This window comes from Paroedura picta, chromosome 15, assembly GCF_049243985.1.
Source record: "Paroedura picta isolate Pp20150507F chromosome 15, Ppicta_v3.0, whole genome shotgun sequence".
NCBI classification, from domain to species: Eukaryota; Metazoa; Chordata; class Lepidosauria; order Squamata; family Gekkonidae; genus Paroedura; species Paroedura picta.
The window spans coordinates 4,661,505-4,685,430 of NC_135383.1; the positions used below are offsets into that span (position 1 = coordinate 4,661,505).

Below are 23,926 nucleotides of genomic sequence, written 5' to 3' on the forward strand. Positions count from 1 at the left end.
CTAAACAAAGGAATATGTGAAATGTAACGTTTGTACTTCAGTGAGACATGCATGCAATGCAATTAATACAAATTAAATGTCGATCAACTTTACTCCGCAGCTACTTGATTTCATGTGCACACTGTTTATGTTTATAAAGCTTGAGGGAGAGAGCTTAAGAAGCAAGTCCTGAAAAAAATAAATCTGATGCCCAGTAGAAACCTCAAAAAGAAAATGCTAATAGTTATGCTACACTAATTCATACTAATTCTGACTCATAACAGAAGACTTGGAAGCCCCTATACGTTAGTTTAAATAAACTTGAGAATATGTACATCTTTTTTTAATGGTTATTATCTTTTGTATGTACATGGAGTTAATCAAATTTGAGATACCTATCTGGATGAAAAAGCAGAATATAAGTACAATGTGTTTAAAACATTTATAAATATTATATATAGCCTACAATAAATCTTCCTGAATAGAAGAGGCAAAAAATCCCAACCAATAGCTCAAAATTCTAATAACGTAAACTCTTTAACCATCAAGAGCAATTTTCATATTTCAAAAAACAGGGCTTAGGCCACTCCTGTGAAAACTATCAAAGTCAGAGAGATGCAAGTAGGGCTTCTAATATATGTTTGCAGAATTCCATTCCACCCTAACACATTTTGGATCAAGCAACTGTTAAGTTCTTAGTGCTTCATCCCTAAACAGGAAATGAACTGAGAAATAAATAAGTAAATTCATTTTTGTTGCAAACTATACAGTCAACCCAATGTGAAAAATGCTGTCAGACTGTAAAGGCCTCCACAACAAGCACCAAATACGTGATATCATTTTTGGTTTTACAAGCAGCACTCAGGTCAAGAATTTTAAGGAAAAGGTTTTACTAAACAAATAACCTTTTTTTGATTCATGCCAATTTAAATGTAATGAAAGAATTCAGGTCAAAGGCTATTGAAGAAACCACCATATTTTGATGGGAGGTTTTTTTTTTGGAGCAGCACTGCATTTCCTTTCCATCACAAAGAGGTCACATGTGATCACACTGACAGATCAAACAGCTCTACAAATAAGATTTATGTAAGCTGTGCCGTGTGGATGCAATAACACACTGCAAAGTAAACTGGTCTTAAACTTCGTTATGAGGAGTCTTCCAGAAGTTAAAATGACTCTGGGTGTCACTTTATCCAGTCACGGCCTTTGTAAAAATTTCAATAAAACTACTCACTCCACCCACCAGTTTTGCTTCAGGACGGAAGAGGATCAAGGTTTTAAAAAGAAAACGCACGCGTGCACATGCACACTCCTCTGTAGATGATGCTTGCCATCCCCCAGGCCCCCAACAAAACAAGCTAGCTGAGTGAAAAATATTATCGAAGCCAGAAAAGGATTCTAAAAATGCCACAAAGATCTAGTTTGGTGACGCTGTGATGAGGGGCAGAAAATGAGAGTTGTCTCTCTGCAAACGCCATCTTGTTGCAGTTACCAGGCCCAGGCACAAAAAGAACCATTCATTCTCAGTGGGGGGAAATTGGGAGGGGGGGGGAAAGAAAAGACCATAACCCTCCCTTAATCTGCAACCACCCAGACAACTGCACTGCTCAGCCCCCCCCCCTTCCCAAAACTACACAAGGGAGGGAGGGAATGCTTCAGGGATCAGAGGGATTATGATCTGATTTCCACCTCTTGTTTCTAAGGTGAAATTTCACATAACCGTCAACAGAATTTTGCCCTGATGTACAAAGTTGTGTTTAGCAGGAGAACCTCAAGATGTGCGGCGAACCTGCTAGATCTACACAAATCCAAACAGCCAAGTTAAAAAGGCACGCTTGTTTCATGACTGGTTTTAGGATCTTTTTCTAACATCCAGATTAAAAAGGATGGGTGGCATGAGTAGCGCCGCCAGGTTCCAAGCTCCCCTTGTTAAAAAAAAAAGAGAGAGAAATTACCTTGCTTCAAGAGAGCATAAAATGTAAAAGAAAAAGGCAGGCTGAGGAAGTAGGGTCTTGCATAAAATATGTCCTGAGAAGTGGTTTAGTTAAGGCAATCATGGTTTTTTTTTTTTAAATCACATTTGTTAAATATTAGCTGATATCCATAAGTGATAAATTGATGCCCTAGGATAACCTCTATGTCATTTTAATTTTCTTCCAGACGCAACGTCTAATCTAGATTTATTCATGCTTCCACACACACACACACACTGGTATCCACACCCCTTTCCCCCTCCTTATGATGAGTTTTACAAATTCAAGAAGGGTTCCTGAAAAGATGCTGGTTTTGCCCCCTAAGGTGGGAGAAGCATTTTAAACAAAAATAATAATTGTTGAACACTGCCTCATTCTCCTGCAGACTCTATACACACAGAGCTTAGCTATTAGCAGCAGAATTACACAACACCTATTAAATGGAGAAGCACCTAACAAGCTAGCTTAAATCTTTAGCTATGATAACAAAAGTATAAATCTTTTTCTCCTCATTCCACCCTCCCCCACTACTGGAAGAAAGCCACCGAGATCCCACCTTCTTAGCTCACATAACAACCTTCCTTTGGCAAGGGACTGCCTAAAGCAGTCTCACCCTGTTTCTCTCCCCCACTCAATCCATTTTCCACCATTACAGTACCACACACACAACGGCACTCTGGAAAATCTCCCCTCAGCATCCTCTCTCTGAACCTGGCTGCCTTTTTGCACTTCCACAACACGCACAAATACAGCCCCCATTTCATTCCAGCAGCTACACAGATACAACCCCACCCCTCCATGTTCTGAGCTGGGTGGGACTCGATTGAGACAATAAAAGCAAAACCCAAAATGGTTATTTCTTGATTTCCCTGTGTCAGCAGCCTTCAGAAAGGGCTGGGCACCTCTCCTACAGTTGGAGAGGAAAGGAGGAGAGGGTGGTGGTGTTGGGTGGTGAGGTGGGCAGAATTGCAAAGGAGCAGGATTGCTAGAGGAAGGCAAAATGGAGGAGAGAGTATGGAGATTGGATTTAAAACAGATGGGGTGGGAAAGGGGCATTAAAAGGAGGGGAAAGCAGAAGTACAGCAAGAGGGGGGAACGGAGAGAGACATACAAGATACAATGGATTGGGAGGAAAGGGACATAAATTGAGAGGAAGGGAGCAGAAAGGAAACAAGGGTAAGAGAGGAACAGAAAGACTGTATGAAAGAAACTGAGAATAAAAATGGTAACATAAGAAGCAAAATGGAAGAAAGAGGGATGTGAAAGAAATAGGGAAGAAGCAGCAGAAAAATGACATGGTAAAAAGGAGGCTGGGGGCAGAATGGCAGCTGTGGGGGAGGAAGAGGCGGGAAAGGTGGGGGGGTGAGGATGACTATGGGGTTAAAACAACGCTGGAAAGAGCTACGGTGGGAGGGTAAGGAGAGAGGGCTGTCTAAAGCAAGGAACTGGGGAAGCTAGAGGGCAGCTATGAATACTGCTGTGGGGCAGTCGGCAGAGGGTTTGTGGGAAAGTTAGGGGGTCAGAAATAGGTGTTGGAAGAGCTACCAAAAGTATCAGGAGAAAATGAGTTGTGAAAAGAGCTTTAAAAGAGGGAAGTTGCATATTTGCAAAGGGGTGAAATGTACAAAAAGGAAGAGGGAACTGTGAAGCTGTTGACGGGAGAGGAAGAAAATTAAAATCGGGGCCCACAGGAATCTACAGGAAAAGGAGGCAGACGTGAACCTACAGCAAAAGGGGCTAAAGGGGAAAGTTGGGCAACAGTTCCCACTAGGGAGAAGGGAGGTTTGCAGGGGAGGGGTGCTGCAAGACCATCTGAAATCCCAACTGTGAGGTGACCCCCCAAAAGCTTTTTGGAGAGAGGCATCAAAACCAGAAGAATAAAATAAAGGAGGGGAGGACCTAAGGACGGGAAAGGCCAAAGAAAGCCAAGATGGTCGATTGGGAGGCAGGCAGAGAAAGCTGTGGGGCTGCAAGCTTGCAATGGGGGTGCAAGTGATAGCCAGGGCCCCTAAAATAAGGAGGGGGAGAGAATCTAAGGAAGGGAAAGGCCAAAGAAAGCCAAGATGGTCGATGAGAGGGAGAAGCAAGCTGTGGGGCTGCAAACTTGCAATGGGGGTGAGAGCTAGGCCACCTAAAATAAAACAAATTGGGGGGGAGAGAACCTAAGGAAGATAAAAGCCAAAGAAAGAAAAGATGATCGATTGAGAGGGAGGGGGGCAGAGAAAACTGTGGGTCTGCAAGCTTGCAATGAGGGTGGGGGAGGTGACAGCTAGGCCACCTAAAATAAAGACGGGGGGGGGGGTGAGAATCTAAGGAAGGCGAAGGCCCACGAAAGCCAGGACTGTCGATTGGGGAGGGGGGGGCAGAGTCAGAGCAAGCTGGGGGGCTGCAGCCTTGCAATGAGGGCTGGGTGGGAGGGGAGCGAGGCCCCCTGGGCAGCCTATGTGCGAGGGGGCAGGAAGCAGCACCAGAGGGGGCAGCCAGGAAAGGTTTAAGGCCGGGGGGGGGGTCTGACCCTCCTTCCCTCCCTCCAAAACAGGAACAAACAAAAAAAACAAAAACGGCGAGGGGGGGTGGGTTAAGCAAGATCAGGAAATCCCCCACACACACTTTTAAAAAAATGTCTGCCCCCCCAGCCCCTTCTCACCTTCCTCGTTGCCGCCGCCCCCTCCCAGGCCGGCCGGGGCTGCTCCTGGTCCTGGGCCGCCGGGGGGAGACGCGGAGGAGGGAGGCGGAGGGAGGAGGGAGGGGGTCCTCCGGGGGTCGCCGCTGCTGCTGCTGCCGCTGCTCCGTGCCCTGGCCCAGGCGGGAAGGGAGGAAGGGCGGAAAGCGGGGCGGGCGGGCTCCCCCAGGAAAGGCGGCGGCGGAGGAGGAGGGGCCGCTCGGGCGGGCGCGTTTTCCCTCTCGGCTCTGGAAGGGGCGCGAGGGGAGCTCGGGGGGGGGGGGGGCGTCTGCGTCTCTTCTAAGGGTGGTCTCCGGGTCCTCCGCCCGCGGCCATGGGGAAAGCGGAGCCTCGGCGGAGCTGGGCGCGGCTGGCGAAGACGGAGGAGGCTGGCTGGCTGGCTGGCAGGGAGGCGACCGACCGCCCGCTTCCTTCCTTCCTTCCTTCCTCCCTCCCTCCCTCCCTCCGCCTCGCGTCCCCGCCCCTGCGGCCCGGCCGGGAAACCCCGCGCGCGGCTCCGCCCCTGCCGCGGCCGGAGTGGGGGGGGAGGGGAGGCTCTCTGTGGAAGCGCCTTTTGGGGGGGGAGGGGGGGCAAATTTAGGGTTTCTAAAAGGCCGGGTCTGTGGGGGGCCACGTGCGCGGGCCCCTCCTCGGGTGCGGCGTCCCGGGCGGGAGGGGAGCCGCGCGAGCTCCTGAGGGGGACACAGAGAGAGGGAGAATTCGACGGACGCGTCGCGCGGCACCAGGAACGGGCCAGGAGGGGGGGAACGGCCGTTCGGATTTGAACCCCAACGAATCCCAACGGCCGCTTCGCCTCCTGTTGGCCCGCTTACCTGTTCCCCTGACCCCCGGCTTCCTTAGGCTGCGCGCTGATTTAGTCGCACCCCTATAAGCTTGCACGGAGTCCTCCCATCCCGTTATATTGTGACCGTGGAAGTGTGCCTGCACATGAGAGCTCATGCTTTGAATAAAAGAATAAAAATGTGTCGGTCTTATGTTCATCTATCTATCTAATGCAAAATACAAATCTGTCTAACCTATCTAATGCAAAATACAAATCTACCTATCCACCTACCTACCTACCTATCTATTGCAGTGGCTCTCAACCTTCCTAATGCCGCGACCCTTTAATACAGTTCCTCCTTCTGTGGTGACCCCCAACCATAAAACTATGCAAGAAATTAAACCGAAACTGACCCATGGCGTGAAGCTCCATTGTTCACGATTGTATATAAATTGGTTTTCCCCCCCTCGGGGTTTCTCAGTTCAGTTCTGCTTCTGGTCCCACCGTGCCGATCTCGCTTTTTTCCACTGCTCCAGAAAGACGAACCCTCTATCTTGATCTACCCCGCAAGGCTGTTGTGTGGTGTGTTGTGTAGCTGCTTGCCCTGCAGTGACCCCATGAAAGGGTCATTTTACCCCCCAAAGGGGTCCTGACCCCCAGGTTGAGAACCACTGAGATGATAGATAGATAGATAGATAGATAGATAGATAGATAGATAGATAGATAGATAGATAATCTGTTAGTTTATTGTTGATACGTTATTTACAACCATGTTATGTGCTCAGACTGTTCTATGTATTAGTCCTGCAATGTTTTCTGTGAATCGCCCTGAGCCTTATGGGAGGGCTAATAAATAATTCTTAGCAGTCATACAAGTTTGAAACAGTCATTTAGGTAACGCGTTGATAGAACGTTTCCGACAATGTTTTCAATTACAATTCTTATGAGTTTCCCCCACCCCAATTTCTTGATTGTCTATATTTTGTTTAACAAAATCAGAGTCCAATAGCACCTTTAAGACCAACCAAGATGGATTCAAGGTGGGAGCTTTCGAGTACATGCACAGAGTGGGCAGGAAGTGAGGATCTAACCCAAACGCAGTGGGCAGGATCTAACCTAACCAGGTGCATGTATGTCTGTAGTAGCCTCACTTTTCAAGCTTAGTGAGGGCCAGCTTGGATCAGGACCTTGGCACAAATGGTGTGTGTGTGTGCATGAAGGCTCCCAGGGACACCTTTATCAATGGCTCCTAGGAGCTGCTGGCCGCTCCAGTGGGGGAAGCTGCCATACATCACAATAAGATTTCCTTCAGGAGGGGTTCTGGCCACACTGTCAAGTTATGACAGTCCTTTTCAAGCACACATTCATAATGGAACTTTTGGGCTGGTTCCTTGAACGAAAACATTCTTTGACCATTTGCTTCCCCCCCCCCCCGTGACTCAACCTCACAATAAAAATTATGAATAGAAAAGCTATATTATTAGGCCCCAAAATAAAGGCTGAGATGACTTCATCTCCCCCCCTTCCCTTTGTCTGTGTCTCCCTCTTTTGGTGCTGCTTCAGCTGGACATAGCAGACGCATCCTTTGTGTCTTGGAAGCTGCCAGAAAGAGGACATGAATTATTGATAAATGATTTTTTGTGTGAGGAAAACACAGGCGCTCTTCCCGCAATGCCATTTCGGGAAGCTGTCAAGTATAAAAACCAGTTCTGGAGTTTCTTGCCGATCTTTATTTCCCCTTTGGGCTGGTTTTTGAGGCGAGGGATGCCAGCCTCCAGGTGGGACCTGGGGATCCCCCAGAACTGCAGTTTATCTCCTAACGACAGAGATAAGTTCCCCTTGAGAAAAGGTGAAGGAGCTTCAGGTCATAAGCCTCTTCCAGTGGGTTGCTGCTTCTTTCCCCACAAGCCATCGTTAGCCATGTCACTTATAACCTGGCAATTTCCACCCATGCTAGCCAGGATCACAAACCAAAGAGAGCAAGGGCTGCAGTGTAGTGACAGTGCATCTGTTTTGCATACAGAAGGTCCCAGGTTCAAAATTTGTTTATAAGGATCAGGTAGGATCACCCCACAAACAAACATGGATGCACACACCCCAGGTTGCTTTTCCTCTGCAAGGGAAAAGATCTGTCTTTTGAATCTTATATTTGCATGATGTTCCCATAGCTTTCCCTTTTCATATGTCTTTTGTGAAGAATTTGGTTAGAAAAGCAATGTGCCAATAAAGAAAGAGCAGCTGTGTGCAGATAGGCAGCGTAGTAGTTTTAATATTTTATTATTATTATTATTTTGCTGAGTTAGTGACACGCCATTTCTGTTGGCAGGATCTGTTGGGAAAAACAATTCCTGAACTGAAGAGTCTGACGAAAGGCACCGATTTCTAGCCAAAAGCAATAAATAAATAAAAACAGCCATCTTACAACAGGTTCTTCTTCCAGAACCGGCCCATTTCGTTTGAGGGCCATGTCTGAAAGCCCTTTAAAGAAATGCAGATATGTTCTGGCCCGGCCAGTAAATAAAAAGAAATAGGTTACCCGTCTGTAGTTCTCTCTTTGCCTCCAGAAAAAAAATCTGTCAGGATGTACGGAAATATCATTGGGAAACGGAAAAGGGTGGAAAGCCCCTAGATTTTGCTTAGGAAATTTGTAACCTTCCATCTGCAAATCTAGAGCTTCCAGTCACCAGGTGGTATCCAGCCATCTCCCACTATTACAGTCGATTTCTGGATGACCAAGATCAGCTCCCCTGGAGAAAATGGCCACTCTGGAGGGGAGTATGGCATTCTATCCTTCTGGTATTCTACTCTATGGTATGCCCAGCTGACATCCTTTCCTTTCCAGGTTCCCTCCCCAAGATCTCCAGGTGTTTCCCAACCCGGAACTGGCAACCCTTTGTGAGTCCCCCTTGAATGTCCCTTTCCCACCAGGTATTCTGTAAGCAGGTGGCACTGTTTCCCCCTGCCTTAATGTGCATTTGTGATAGCAACAGCCATTGCCCCACACCTTACCTTCCTCTCACACCTATTTGAACCTATTTGCATGCTTAGCAGTAAGCATACCTCTTACCAAAGTGGAGGAGTGGCTGAAAGAAATTGCCACATGCCCAGGTAACATGACGACCATCAGCCACAATGGCGTGTGCACAGTGTTCTTTTCTTTCTTTTTCAGTATTATGCTGTAAAAAATATAATAAGCAGGCTGGCTCAGAAGGCCTCTGTTTTTGAAACGTTACCACTGGCAAAATGGAATAAAGCCACACGGCACACGTTCTTCTGTGGAGCTCGAGAAAGTAGATTATAGAGCTCGTGTTCTAGCGTTTCTTTCTGGAAATGTTTGTTAGCAGCCTAATTCTCGGCGATTAAAAATATTCCGTAAGCACAGGAGGAGGAAAAGGGGTGGGAGTAGCCAATTCAGTCTCCCTAGTTACATTCTTAAATTCTGCATTCCCCCCCCCCCTCTTTCAGTGCAACTGCTTCTCGTGGAACAAAAGGGTTATTTTAAATGCCTTCTGAAAATAGAAAAAAATTAAGAGATTAGCAACGGCATCACAGTCATAAGAACTTTTAAGTCTCATGGCCACAACGGAGCGTTCTGAAAGAGCTGTGTTTAGACTCCGTTGCTCTTTTTCTCATTTTTGTCCCTGTTTGGTCCTCTTGGTGTTGTGCTTAGGAGCGTCAGTCTCTTATTTGGAGAGCTGGGTTTGATTCCCCACTCCTCCACATGCAGCCAGCTGGGCGGCCTTGGAAAAGGTATTGGTGAGCACTTTGAACTGTAGTACAAGAAGCAAACAGTTGCTGGCATGTCTCCACCTTCCCCACTGAAATGTTGGAGGGCATGCCCCACTGATAAAATAAAAACTTATTTTATTTTTGTATTCCCGCGCAGCCGTCTCTGCATTGCCCATTTGGTCACTCAGTTTGCCCACGGATTTGTCACGATTCCTCGTGGCTTTAGTTCAAGGGCAAGGTCAGCAACATGGCTGCTCCCCTTCTCCCCCCCCCCCCAGAGGTTATCCTTCCAAGCGGTGTGAGATGTTTCCACACGTCTTCTTCCCGGATCCGATTACGGCGCAAGCCTAATTCTCCTTGTCAACAAGGGAGCCCTGTCCTGCCGAGGCCTCTCCAAGCAAGCACCTGTTATTTTCAAAACGAACTTGTAAAGGGGATGTCTCCATGCAACAAAACATACACAGAGCAAAAACTTCTAAGCCACCCCTCCAGGGAGCGGAGACAAAACACCCACATCGCACTGTTACAGAGGGAACCAACATCATTAGCTAAAAGCTTGGACAAGATTCCAGTGGGAGTCATTAGAATGGTTGACTATTAGGGGGAAAGTTTTATGTAACGGAGAGGCTTGACTGCAAAGGCAAAAGGCGTCAGGAGCCCTTGAAGAATTCAGGCAGGGTCTCCTCTTTGGAGGAGCAAAAGTGGGAATGAGGAGAGCTGGAAGAGCACGCTCGATGGCCACTGTGGATTTGACCGAGAATGAAATGCAAAATGCCTACGAAATGTAGCCAGCTGCTGAATAGCGCCGTCTATTTATAAATTCTGAAAACGCAAAATATAAACTTGCTTGGTTTTAATCGATGTGAGGTTCATGTGAGAAGGAAAACGCCGTTCCAAAAAGCCCAGGAAGTTTAGAAGATCATCCCGCTTACAAAAGGGGGGAGACCGTTCCGCTTTACTCTGGTTGCAAAAGGCCTGGCACAGGCAGGTCAAGCATTCCTCCACCCTGGTGCACCCCATCTGCCTTCAGCATCCCCCAGTCGCTCCCCCAGTCCAGGTAAAATAGCACACACCTGGCAGCTTGCGCCTTCAGCGGATCACTCTCACTCAAGAGGAAGACATGGCTCTTTAGAGATCGGATCAAGGGCCTATCTCTGGCTACAGTAAGGGTACCAACCGCTTACAGCTGGAATCCCCGACCTCTTTGAGCCAGTCGGCACCTAAAGGATGGCTTGGGCTTATGTGCTTCTTTGGGAAATGGGGAGGGCTCCGTACCGATGCAGCCAAGCTAACGTAGGGCGCTTTCCCTGCTCACAAGAGATAGAGCCGTCCCCAAAAACGATTGACGTCTTTCTTGCGAATCAAGCTCAATATAACAACCACAGAGTCTTCTGTGGCATTTGCAGTGCTGGATTTGCATTGCAAAGCATCTCGGCGGATGACCGGCCTGGCCTGCGACAACTGTGCGCATCTATAGCTGATAATGAAGCATAGAAGGTATCCTGTGGCTGGGGAGGAAAGGGCCAGAGGAGGAAGGAAGCCTCCCCTGTTTTGACGGGGTCCAGCTGCAGGCTGCGCACACCACCAGGAACATGGGGGTGAGCCTTGATGCCTCCCTTACCGCAGAGGCACAGGTCACTAGAGTAGCTCATCAGGGTTTTAAAAATCTGTGCCAGGTGAAGCTACTAACACCCTACCTGGCCCCAGAACACCTAGACACAGTGATCCATGCAACGGTCACCTCTGGGCCAGGTAACTCGCTCGATGCAGCCTTCTCTTAGCCCTGACCCAGAAATTACAACTGGTCCAGAAGGCAGCTGCTCAGGTCCTCACAAGGACGGCGTGGAGAGCCCATGTTCAACCTGTTCTCAAGCAGCTCCACTGGCTTCCAGTCGAATTCCAGATCTGGTTTAAGGCGTTAGTTTTAACTGTTGAGTCTGGCCTGGTCCATTGAGTTCCATGGATGCCTTGGACGCCCCCTAGCCTATATGTTCCTCCCAGACCATGTGCAAAGTGTCAACCGTCTCTCTTCCAGGGAAACAGACACACAAATGAGGGAATATACCTACAATTGACACAAAGGAGAGAATATGCCAACAACCAACACACAATATACCTACAACTGACACACAATATACCTACAGCCGACACAAAGGAGCGGATATACCAACAACCAACACACAATATACCTACAACTGACACACAATATACCTACAACCGACACAAAGAAGAGAATATGCCAACAACCAACACAATATACCTACAACTGACACACAATATACTTACAACCGACACAAAGGAGCGGATATACCTACAACCAACACACAATATGCGGTCAGCCAACATACAATATACCTCCAACCGACACACAGTATACCTTCAGCCGACACACAAAGGAGAGGATATACCTACAGCCAACAAGAGCCAACAAGAGCCTACAGCCAAAAGAGAGAGAATATACCTACAACCGTCACACCAAGGAGAGGCTATCCAGGGGTAGTCAAACTGTGGCCCTCCCGATGTCCACGGACTACAATTCCCAGGAGCCCCCTGCCAGCATTCGCTGGCAGGGGGCTCCTGGGAATTGTAGTCCATGGACATCTGGAGGGCCGCAGTTTGACTACCCCTGGGCTATACCTATAAGTGACACATCAGAAAAACTTTCCCCAGTCCTGCCTAAATTTCCCCCTTTTCTGTGTCCCCCTTTTCTTCGGTGGGCAAGTGGCTGTAGTGGTGAGCAGAAGGAGAAAGGCACAGTGACAAGCCCCAGAAGAAAAACCTGAGCCACGCCTCCACTTGTGTGCCTCCCAACACTGACATGTTACAGCCAGCAGACCCACAGCAGAGCCCCACGGAGCTCCGTGACATTTGCCAGCCCCTGGGTTGCCCTATTTATTATTTAACATTAAGCTATGCAGCGGGAGCATGCTCAGTGGTGTGGCTGGGTTGTCGCTTCCTAGTCGACGTCCCTTTCCCTAGTCTCTCATGGGTGCGTTGAGGCATAAAACGCATGGGGGATGCACCCCTGACCCCACTCACTCAAGCACCTTCAGCCGTGGGGACTTAGGGCTAATCATGTACAGTCTCAGGGAGCCTTCCCCAGTCCCTACTTTGGTAACATTCAAGGAAAGGCATCAGGGGGAAAAAATTAGGGTTAAATCTCGTTCCCACCAACTTCTGTCCTCTGAATTTCCTTTCCTCCCTCTCCTGGGCAGCTTTGTGGCTGAGAAATGGACCCAAAATCCTCATATGCGCAGTAGCCACCAAACATGTGTAGTCCTGGCCGGACGAAGACATTCCAGAAATCTAAAACAGCACATTTAATATCAGCAAGAAGGCAAGACGTGCACACAGCTCACGCAATGCATCTCGCCCAGGTTTTACGCCTTTGAAACATTTCTTTTCTGCTGCGGTTTCCAAGCCTTATTGGAATGATGAAACCGCCGAAGCTTTTTGCTTTGGGTTCTGGGATTTCCCTCCGCTCTCCCTCATCAATTTCCTTCATCGGCTTCTCTCAGAGGGGCGTGAGCAAGCAGAGGGGCACGCTCCTAAACTGCAACCTGCTCCCGTGCGCTAGGAATCGCAGTTGCAAAATGATGCAACCAGAGACTTAAATGGTGCAATCAGAGCTGTGTGTGCTTGTGCACAAGAGGGGGGGGGGACCCTGCATTGGTTGCCTGCAGTGAGGCCCAACAGTTGACAAAGCAGCCCATCTGATAGTAAACAGGGTGATTTGTCATCCCTGGTGCCACATTCCCCAGGGATAACGCAGGGCAGGCATCTTGATGCCCTGCAGCGCTCAAGAGGAACATGGTGGCATCTACAGCAGGGGTAGTCAACCTGTGGTCCTCCAGATGTTCATGGACTACAATTCCCATGAGCCCCTGCCAGCGTGCTGGCAGGGGCTCATGGGAATTGTAGTCCATGAACATCTGGAGGACCACAGGTTGACTACCCCTGACCTACAGCACTGCCACACCTGCACCATGCAGGAAAAAAGGAATTCCTCCTGTTACAGCAGTGATTCCAAACAAGGATTTTGGGGAACTCCCCTTGGGTTATGCAGCCTTTCACAGACATTCGGATGGCTACAGACCTCACTAGATGTCCCACTTCCCCTGTTGCACTGCAGGCAGAGACTCATTCATTCATTCATTCATTCATTCATTCATTCATTCATTCATTCATTCATTCATTCATTCATTCATTCATTCATTCACCACTCCTTTCTAGTCACAGCCCTAAAGGCAGTTCCCATCATCATCAATAAATAAAAATTTCCAAGCCACCCTTCCGAGACCGGCTCAGACATACACAGTTAAAAATAATCCACCCAAACATTAATTTCTGTTTTAGGTATTAAATACGATTGTTAAAATGCTCTGTTAAAATGTCCGGTAGGGGTTAGACAGAAACCCTCCGAAATTCATCATTCCCTATTTCGGTTCTGACAGCAGGGAGGTCGGGGTTGGGGGGGGGGGGGGAGAGAGAGGAGGGAAATAGGCTCAGATGTTATTATGTATATATATTGGCCTCAATCACATGCCTGGCAGAAGAGTGCTGTTTTGCAGGCCCTTCTGAATTTTGATAGCTCCGATAGGGCTCAGATCTCCTCTGGAAGCTCATTCCACCAAACTGGAGCAAGGGTCAAAAAGGGACTACCAGCTTGTTTGAGTTAGCAGAGAGTAATGCTCTTCAGGGAACCTATTCGAAGGGGCGGTCCCTTTCAAGTCATTTTCGAGCCCTCCTCTATCTCAGCGATATCTCCTCCGTGTCAAGTGGATCAGGGGACTGTGACATTATCCGAGGAAGAAGATTCTGGCTCATGGAAAGCATTATCAGACAGATCTGGTTTCAGGTTCTGACGTGTCACACACACAAAACTGCGAGGCCAAGGGAAGAAAGGCGCACAGTCTGAACAACCTCCTGCTGGAGCCAGAATGTTCACCTTTTCATGAGATTTGTCCTTACTAGTAACTCCAGGTGCCATCTTGTGGAAGCTTTTAGGGACCGCAGGGATGAGGTGCCATTGCGGACTGACTTTCGCGACCACAGGGTGTTTTGGAACACAGAAATATGCATCGTATTCCCTTTCGACAGAGAATGCAGATATTCAGTGCGCCAGGACCAACAGCAATAGAGAACATTTCGATCTAAACGTTGAAATACAAGAGGCCGTCGCCTTTGTCTACCTGTTGCAAACCTCGAGCAACAGTGACTAGACCTCCCATCGTCAAACGGAGGGGAGGGGGTTGGAACAGGGGCCAAAGTCTGTGGGGGGAAAATAGGCACAACTGAGCCATTTTGATACCAAGAAGTGGAAGAAGTCAGCAAAATAAAAAAAGAGCTGTTTTTTATAGCCCACTTTTCTGTCCCTGATGGAATCTCAAAGCGACTGACTGTCGCCTTCCCGACCTCTCCCCACAACAGGAACCTTGTGAGGCAGGTATGGCTGAGAGAGCTCAGAGAGAACTGTGACTGGCCCAAGGTCAACCAGCAGGCTTCAATTAGAGGAGGAAGAGCTGGGTTTTTTTTTACCCCACTTTTTATTACCTGAAAGTCTCAAAGTGTCTTACAAGACCTTTCCTCAACGCAACAGACACCCTGTGAAACAGGTGAGGCTGAGAGAGCTCAGAGAGAACTGGGCCAAGGTCACTCAGTAGGCTGCACCTGGAGGAGGAAACAGAAAAGCTGTTTTTAATACCCCATTTTTTGACTACCCACACTTCACCTCCCTGCAACAGGCACCCTGTGAGGCAGGTGAGGCGGAGAGAGCTCTGAGGGACCTGTAACTGGTTTCTCCTACAGCTCTCTCAATCTCACAGGTTGTCTGTTGTGGGAAAAGATGCTTGTAAGCTGCTTTGCGGCTCCTTTGGGTAGTAAAAAGTGGGGTACAGAATATCAACTTTTCTTCTTCCAGAATCGTAGCTCTGGTTCTTAATTGCTTTCCAGATGCTACCCCCGTCTCGCCTCTTTAGACACCCGCTGCAGGCTAGTTCCCAGCCATTTCGAAAACCCTAAGCAACCCTGGTGTACCTTGCGCCAGCAGAGGTGTTTGAACAAAATTGCTTTGTGCACAGAGAGAAGAGGGTGCCTGCATGCATACACCCACCCACACACACACACACACACAACCCCCCACTCGCATCTAGGCTAAAAATAGCTGCCTCCGGTACACAGATTTTTCACAGCCTCAGTCTCCTTCTTCTCCTGCGCCAGCTGCTAAGAAGGGGTCATTCCTCCTTGCTTTTCAGCTTCCGAAATCTAAGAGGAGGGCACATCTCATCTCCCGTTTATGAACCCCCCTTGCTGCCTGTTGGCATGCTGTTTTAGACCGATGACAGAGGCCAGCTGTGCTGTCCAGCCCTACGGGACGGCATAACAATGGGGTAGGGGCTCGGTCAGAAACTTGATCCAAACAGGGATGGCCCCAGGCTTTGGGGAGGGTGAACTCTGTGGCATTATGACCAGCCAAGGTCCATCGTCTCCCCAAACCCTGCCCTCCCTGGGTTCCCCGCCCCCCAAATCTTCAGGGATTTCCCCGCCAGGAAACAGGGCAGACCTGGCCAGACCCATCCTTTCTGTGCATGCTGATGGGGAAGGGCACATTCCAGCTTGGTGTAGTGGTTAGGAGTGCGGACTTCTAATCTGGCATGCCAGGTTCAATTCTGCACTTCCCCACATGCAGCCAGCTGGGTGACCTTGGGCTCGCCACGGCACTGATAAAATTGTTCTGACCGAGCAGTGATATCAGCGCTCTCTCAGCCTCACCCACCCCACAGGGTGTCTGTTGTGGGGAGAGGAATGGGAAGGCGACTGTAAGCCGCTTTGAGCCTCCTTCGGGTAGGGGAAAGCGGTGTATAAGAACCAACACTTCTTCTTCTTCCTTTTCTTCTGTACATTCACTTAAATGCACCAGGGTGCTACCAAAGCGCCATCCGGCACACCACCTGTCATTCCCAACGCTGCAATGGACACAGCTCATTTCAATCACCTGGGAGAACAATGCTTGGTTTCTTTGTTTCTTCCCCTTCTTCCCCTTGCCTCCCTTCCACACAAAAACCAACAAGCGTCCACCTGGGTTTAAGTCACTGCCGGAGAGGTTACGGCTGTGTTCCTGAACCCTTGGCAGGCCCATCTGCTGCAGCCTGGCCAAAAAACATTTGCATCGCAATGCACCACGTGTGAAGCCAGCACTGCAGACCAGCCAGCGTCCCAGGAGGCCCGGGTCAGATGCGGCTGGTCTGCTGGTTCCGATTCCTTCCTTTTAAAAATCAAGCGAGAAGGAGGCCGTCCCTCGGTTGGCGTCACAGGCCTACCTGCGTCTAGAACCTCCCCCTTCCCCGAATCTAATTGCTTTCCATTTCCTCTTCTCTCAGACTTCGCCTCTCTGGCCAGCTCCCCAAGGCCAGCTGCAGCGAGATTTCAGGGGGCCGCCCAAAGCAATTACTGCGTCCGGCATATTAACAGCTCCCTGGTTCCTCCGAGCCCAAGGCGACCCCATTAGCAGTTCCCACACTCTCTTTCCCTGAGAACAGCCTCAGCCTGGTTTCTTCCCCCCTCCCCAAGACCCAGAAGGAGGAAATAGCTTTCCATCCCCTCGACGACGACAAAGGAGGTGCTCTAAATACGTTTGCCCTCTACCCGTTCCCCTTATTTGGCTTGCGGCTCGCGCCTGGCCGGGCTCTTGGGACCATCGTCCACCTGGCCTGCTGAAGACGAGCTGGTCCCTCTGGGATGGCAACAGGTGCGCCTCCCCGGCAACCCTACCCACGAGAAAGCCACAGAAAGGACCATTTTCGCCTTGGCTTTCGGGCATGAAGAAGAGCAGGCACAGGATCCAGCGAGTCTAGCAGACAGGGACGAATCCAGGGCTTCCAGGAAGGCTGAAATGGGGCTTTGAAGCAAACAGTACTAGCAGGGGCTCATGGGAACTGTAGTCCATGGACATCTGGAGAGCCACAGTTTAGCCACCCCTGCCATAAGTCAAAAGCAACTTGATGGCACTCAATACACAAACACACACTCACACACCATTATGTTTCAGTGGGAAAAGAAACCTATACTGGAAATAAGGACAAACCTTTTACCCATCAAGCCACGCTGTTAAACTGCTATCTGAAAGAGAGTGAATCAGCTGACAGGTGAATCCCTATAAGCAGGGTCTTTTATCGGCAGGGCACCACCACCAAGGAGACCTCGTCTCTGACGAGCAACCAGGTAATCTCAGCAAAAGGGTCTAGACAGGCCTCATTAAGAGAACTGTCTCCGAGGGAGGGGGAAAAAGGCCATTCTTCAAATACGGTTTAGCACGTTCGTGGCTTTTCTGGGGAAGCACCGGGAACACACTGTGCCCATAATAAACAGGCAGTCCCCAAAGACTGACGGGCAGAATTTCCTCTCTGTAGCTCACACCCTCCAGTCCTTAACCTGGCAGAAGCCATTTTGTCCAAGTTAAAAATCCTGGGCCGTCTTCAAAGGCAGCTCCACAACGCAGCGATGCAGCCTGTACCATCCCCTCCCACGGCGATCAATCATTCCAGCGATAATCAATCGTCTTCTTTGGGAAGGGAGCCCTGAAGCTTCAAGGACGTAGCAGGTGTCATTTGGCTGTAAGGTTGTTCCCAGAATAGGGCCATCTGCCTTCACTTCCATAAAAGGTTCCCCCGATCCCCATTCCCTGGGGTACCAAGGGCTGAGCCGGCCTTTCTAGCTGTAAAAGGGGCAGCCTTCTCACACTAGCCTCGCGCTCAGCCCCTTCACCAGCCGCTCAAGACCCTCTCCTCAGAGCAGCCAGGACTCTAGAGAAAATGGTGAGTCCCTCTCCTTCCAACGATTGAGGGCGGGGGGTTGTGTGGGGCTCTCAAGCATCGAGGGTAGAAGGAATTCTTTCAACCCCCAATCTGGGGGACTCGGGGGGACAGTCGCCCAATGAAACCAAACCTATTCACCCTTTAGAATCCACTGCCACAAGAGGGAAATTACGACCATAACAAAATTTAGATCATGTTTTGGGGCGGAGGGGGATGATGTCTTGGAGACATGCCCTTTCTGGAGCCGCCCTGTGTAAAGGCAGTGTGTGTTTTGCAGAACAGACTCCGGAGAGAGCGGGCGAGGGAACTGTTCTGAAATCTGCACGTGGGGAGAGACAGAGAACCCCTTAGAAGACAGAAATAGGACTCAAAATGACTGGGAAAGGGTGGAGAGCTAACAGTTTGGGATTCCAGAGAGACAAATGAAAAGCTCTGTGTTTAAGCAAGCGAGGCAGTTGCCCAGGTATGGAATGAGGGAATACCTGGCTGGGGAGCAGCCGATGTGAAATTATATCGATTTATTTATCGAATGGCATGTGTTGTGCAGCCAGCAGATCTGAGGAGTGTCTGGCAGCCAGGCGAGGGACGTTCAAGGGTGGTTTGCCATTGCCTCCCTCTGTGACGCGACCCCTAGTGTTCCTTGAAGGAACTGCCACCCAAATCTTTGCAGGTCTCCCATCCAAATACCAGTCAGGGTCAGCCCTGCCTAGCTTCCTGACGGGATTGGGCTTGCCTAGGCTATGCAGGTCAGAGATGCAAAAAGGGTCTCGGGAATGCAGTAGACAGCTAGCGAAACACGACTGGGAAATCTGCTGCAGCGGCTAAAAAGGTGGATGCGGTTTTTAGACTGAAAGAAGAGGAGCACGGTATGGAGGGCAGACTTGGGAGGACTCCCCCCCCCCCGAATTGTAAGCATCGTATTTTAAGGAGGACGGAGGCGGGATGGAGAAGGTGGGGGGCGGCGAAGATGGTTGTGGGATTGAGAAACAAGCTCTCTGAGGAAACTTGGAATGAACTGGGTATGCTGGGCCTGGAAGAGAGAACCCCCTTGGGGAGACAAGATCATACTCTTGAAATACCTGGAGAGCCGTGGCATGGCGGAGGGACAGGTGCCGAGGGTAAGACTAGCTCCAATGAGATTAAGTTACACGAGGAAACATTTCAAGTTGGACATCTCTCTTGGGGAGAGCAAGATGGATAAGCCAAGTTAGTCTGCCTGTAGTGGGACAAAAGAGCCTGAGTCCAGAAGCACCTGGACAAGGAGGAGCTTTCAGGAGTTATCTAAGAGAGGGAGAGATCTTCAAGCAGAGGCTATGGTCGCTGATGCCCTAGCTGTGGATTTTCTGCAGTGAGCAAAGAGTTGATCTCTAAGCTCTGTGAGGACTACAACCCTTTCTCCACTTCAATGATGGAGGCCAAGAAATGTACTAGCTGACTAAGACCAGGGTCCCTCAATTGTGCTTCTGCGGTGGAGCGGAGATTTGAACTTGGCCTCCTCAGTCTTGCTCCCACCCCCTAGCTCAGGGATTCCAGGGAACCCTGGGGTCGTTCAAGAGCTCCCCAGGGGTTACGCGGCCTTTCCCAGAAGTTCTCCACTAGACGTCACTGGAGCCCACCTCCTCGGTTGCTCTCGCCTCGTCTCTTTCTCCACAATGGAAACAGGAAATGATCAATTGATTACTTGGCTGGCTGCAGCCCACTATTCTGAAGGAACATGGCACTGCTTCTGGGGTTCCTCGAAACCCCCAAAATATTTCAGAGGTTCGAAAGGATGAAAAAGGCTGGCTTAATAGCTTTGACTTCAGCTCAACCATAATAGTCTCTCTACACATTTTTTAAAAAAATAACAATATTTGTACCTGCGGGGTCAAAAATAGATTATTAACCATCCTGGCCATGTTTGGCTCTTTGCAAAGTTGACTTCAGGCTCCTTATGTGCCCCTTCCGTTGTCCCAGCGCTTCCAGGAGCAGGGCTCGGAGAGCATCCGGCTTTTCTTCGGCCCGGAGTGCCAATCACGATTATTAATACAAACTACACATGTTCTCGGTTGCTGTGGCAACAATTCCCTTCCTTCCCTTTTCCCAGACAACTTCTTTCTCCCTGTTCGTCAGATGCCACTGAATTTTTTTAAAAAAAATCCATTCAAGGCAATTAAATGCCAAGGTTTTCTCAGATTTATTAGGTACGGAAGTAGGCAATTCAGACATTTGCCTGAAAGCATCCACAGTAAAAAGGAGAGAGAGAGAGAGAGAGAGAGAGAGAAGACAGTTAAGGTGACTTCCGTGCCTGGAACCTGACTTGGTAAATTGATTTTTAGCCACCTCTTTTCCTGGAAAGAGCAGTTGCCAAAAAGAGAGAGTACTCCAGCAAAGGGAAGATTAGAGTGGTAAAAAAGTCCTCCCCTTTATTGATGTGAATTAACAACTGCAATGAGCAATGGGAAGCCCCTTTTCGGGAAAATATTTTGGTCCCCGAATAAAACGCCTTCTGGCCCGTAGAGAGGATTCTCGCTTGGTTCAGCATGTTCCTGGGCTGTGCAATGGCGCCCTCTAGTGCTCAGTGATAGCTTGAACGCAAAATGACAAAGCCTACCATGCAGCGAGAGTTTGAGTCCTGCAGCACCTTGAAGACCAAGTTTTGATCAAGGTACAAGCTCTCACGTGCAAGCACAATTTCGGAAGAAGTGTGCATGCACACGATAGCTTACGCCTTGAACAAAACTTGGTTGGTCTTCAAGGTCCTGCTGGACTCAGACCTTGTTCTGCTGCTTGAGACCAACATGGTGACCCATCTGAATCTACTATCCTGCAGCTGGGGAAGCCTTGCATGCCCTGAGCTGGACAGTCTAGGCTAGCCTGATTCCATCAGATCCTGGAAACCCTCCACCCTCCTGGCACTCACCACCGTCATGCTATTTGACCCTTCAGGGGTAGTCAAACTGTGGCCCTCCAGATGTCCATGGACTACAGTTCCCAGGAGCCCCCTGCCAGCATTCGCTGGCAGGGTGCTCCTGGGAACTGTAGTCCATGGACATCTGGAGGGCCGCAGTTTGACTACCCCTGCCTCACGTAAATGTACGAAATTGTCTTAAACTAAACCAAGCGGTTAGTCGAGACGGCAAGGCGGGTGTGAACTCCGTCCTGAGTCTTTCAAGTGTGGATTCTCTGTGCAAATGAATAGACCCGGATGAGCAACTAGAAAGCAGATCAGCAAGGGGATGAAGTGAGAAAGGCGCACTACGAATGAGTTAGAAACCTGGGGGGGAGGGGTCAGAAAGGGAAACGTTTCAAACAAGCAACAGGGGCGTAACTCTGACTCCCCAAGGGTCGCGACTCTGACGGCCCACCCCATCTTCTCAAAAGGCCCCCCTTTCCCGTGCAGACCGAGACGTTGACGCCGGAGCAGATCACGGAGTACAAGGGCATCTTCGAGATGTTCGACGAAGAAGGGAACGGCTTAGCCAAGACGGATGACCTGGAAAAACTGATGAGCCTGATTGGCATCAACCCGACCAAGAGGGAGTTGGCGACAATGGCCAAAGATGTCGACAAAGACGGTGAGCTTTGCGGCTCGTGGGCTCTTGCTGGTCCTTCTAAAGAGGGACAAGCCTTGTTTTCTAGAACCTGTCCCTATGGAGATTCCAGTCCAGTTTTAGGGGATGAGCCTTCGAGAGCCCACGCTCCTTTTCTCCACCACAGTAGAGCAGAAATATTGATCTATGTCCTTTTATCCTAGTCAGAAGTTGGGTGTAGGATAAATCAATCGATTCATGCTTCTACATTTCTTCTAGTAAACTTTATCTATTTGGACAAGAGTCTATTACTTGTACACACCCTGGGGACCCACAGGTAGGACGTCGGGATCCCTCAACACCTCTGAACTGTCTTGTAGGATGGAAACGTTTGCCATCCTCAAGCCGGCCCTCTTGGCTTTTGTTCCCCTCCTCCCTGCCTCTCCAGGTAAAGGAACTTTCAACTGCGATGGATTCCTGCTTCTGATGGGCATTTACCACGAAAAGTCCAAAAACCAGGACGAAGAGCTCCGGGCAGCTTTCAAGGTCTTCGATAAAGAACACAAAGGCTACATCGAGTGGGACACCCTCAAGTAAGTCGAATGACACCCGAGAACTTGGCTGAGGATATGGGGGTGGGGTGGGGATGAGCTTGGCCTAGCAACAGCTGGGAGAGCCACCTGGGAGCTCAGTGTCCAGGAACAGCAGAAGAGGAGAGTGGAGCTGGCAGAGAGCAGGTTTAGGAGGAATTAAGAACTGAAGGAAGGCATGCAGGGATGCTAATGGTGGGTTGGAAAACATCTGAAGATTTTGGGGGTGGGACCTGGGCAGGAAAGTGTCTACTGTCTGTAGCATCTGTTTTCTCCAGGGGAACTGATCTCTGCAGTTTGGAGATGGGCAGCCTACCTCGCAGGGTAGGGAGAGGAAGGGAAAGGTGTTTGTAAATCCCTTTTGGATTCCTCCAGGTAGTGAAAAGCAGGGTCGGGGGGTGGGGGATGGAACCCAGCTCTTCATCTTCTTCTTTGAGATTAGTGTGGCCGCCGTCCACCTTCTGTGCACCAGAATTCATGACAAACTCTGCCTTTCAGGTATGTGCTGATGAACGCCGGAGAGCCGCTGAATGAACAAGAAGCAGAACTGATGATGAAGGAGGCAGACAAGGACGGGGACGGAACCATTGATTATGAAGGTATCCAAAATGTCACAGCAGTTGGGAAACCACCGACACTGCTGTCAAGGGCTCAAGTGACAGAAGCAGCAGCAGAGCTGGTCTTTATACCCCAACTTTTCACTACCCAAAGGAGTCTCTAAGCAGCTTACAATCGCCTTCCCTTCCTCTCCCCACAACAGACACCTTTTGAGGTAGGTGAGGCTGAGAGAGTCCTGACAGGACCGCTCAGTGAGAACTGCTCTAACAGGACTGTGACTGGCCCAAGGTCACCTGGCTGGCTGCATGTGGAGGAGGAGCGGGAAATCAAACCCAGCTGCCATTCTTGACTGCTGCACCCTTGCAGTTCTTCTGACCTCTCAGCAGATGGCAGTCAAAGGTGCATTTCTAATGCCTGAATCTCTTCTGTTTCAGCAACTACTTGTAATCATTTTAGAAGAGTTGGGTCTTATATGCTGCTTTTCGCTACCAGAAGGAGTCTCAAAGCGGCTTACAGTCACCTTCCTTTTCCTCTCGCGTCGCTGGCGAGCTGGGAAGAACATCACTGGGCCATGCAACAGTTGCATGTTGAGTCATTGAGCAAGTGCCAGGCTCCCATTCCAATTTCTGGGTCCTGCAGAAGCCCCTCCAGGGCTATCAGGAGGCTCCCTCACCTACGGGATTGAGTTGTGGCAGAGGGAAGAGCAAACACCATAGCAGACATCCATACCCCATGCCTTTGATAAACAAGGACCATCAGGCAGGGTGCTATTGGTATCGTGCTGTGACGTCACTTCAGGCGACGCGCCCAGCTGCTGCATCCCATGCCAGGTGCCAACAGATTTTAAGGGAATCTGTGCTTTCAGGGGAAAGAGGTGGGGAAGAAAAGAAAGAGTTTTTACCTTCATGGTGTATGTTTCTTTTCTCTGCAGAGTTTGTGGCTATGATGACCGGTGAATCCTTCAAACTGACACAATAAAGCCTTTTGGAAGAGAAATGCATGCTTACTGGGAAAAATGTATCCTGTACACATTGTCTCACTCACACAGTACCCCGCAGAGGTTTTGTGGTTGCCGTTGTGGTTTGTTTTCAAAGGAAGCTGCCTTTTGTAAGGGCAGCAATAAGTAAGCAAAACAGGTTTTGGGGGGGGAGCATCCCCCATGGCCAATGATGGACCTAGAGGGGGAAAGGGGGGGGCCTGGGGGGGCATGGCCACAGCTACGCTTCCTAACCAGGTTCTGCATGATCGAGCCACTTCTGGAGTTTCTTGAAGGCTGAAGGTGGTTTCAGGGCAAAAAAGTTGAGAAAGGCTCGCCAAGAACGTGGC

At 49.6% G+C, this 23,926-nt stretch overlaps 2 protein-coding genes across 4 annotated transcripts in view; one reads left to right on the forward strand and one right to left on the reverse strand.

Moving 5' to 3' along the window:
- The window catches only part of GNB1 (G protein subunit beta 1), a 54,780-nt gene extending 49,703 nt beyond the window's left edge, over positions 1-5,077 (reverse strand). For all 3 annotated transcript variants that reach the window (XM_077312618.1, XM_077312617.1, XM_077312616.1), the window contains exon 1: positions 4,600-5,077. The gene's annotated coding sequence lies outside the window, so the exon portion shown is untranslated. The remainder of the gene's footprint in view (positions 1-4,599) is intronic.
- Positions 5,078-17,777: 12,700 nt separating this feature from the next.
- On the forward strand, positions 17,778-23,596 carry CALML6 (calmodulin like 6). Its single transcript, XM_077311578.1, has 5 exons — positions 17,778-17,940; positions 21,323-21,497; positions 21,901-22,045; positions 22,541-22,641; positions 23,532-23,596. Exons 1-5 carry the CDS (start codon positions 17,938-17,940, stop codon positions 23,576-23,578), a joined length of 471 nt encoding a protein of 156 aa, XP_077167693.1. The 5' UTR covers positions 17,778-17,937; the 3' UTR covers positions 23,579-23,596.
- The last annotated feature ends 330 nt before the right edge of the window (positions 23,597-23,926 follow it).

Coding starts and splice junctions, on each gene's coding strand:
- CALML6 (XM_077311578.1), top strand. Junction 21,498..21,900: donor CAAAGATGTCGACAAAGACG/GTGAGCTTTGCG, acceptor CTGCCTCTCCAG/GTAAAGGAACTTTCAACTGC. Junction 22,046..22,540: donor ATCGAGTGGGACACCCTCAA/GTAAGTCGAATG, acceptor TCTGCCTTTCAG/GTATGTGCTGATGAACGCCG.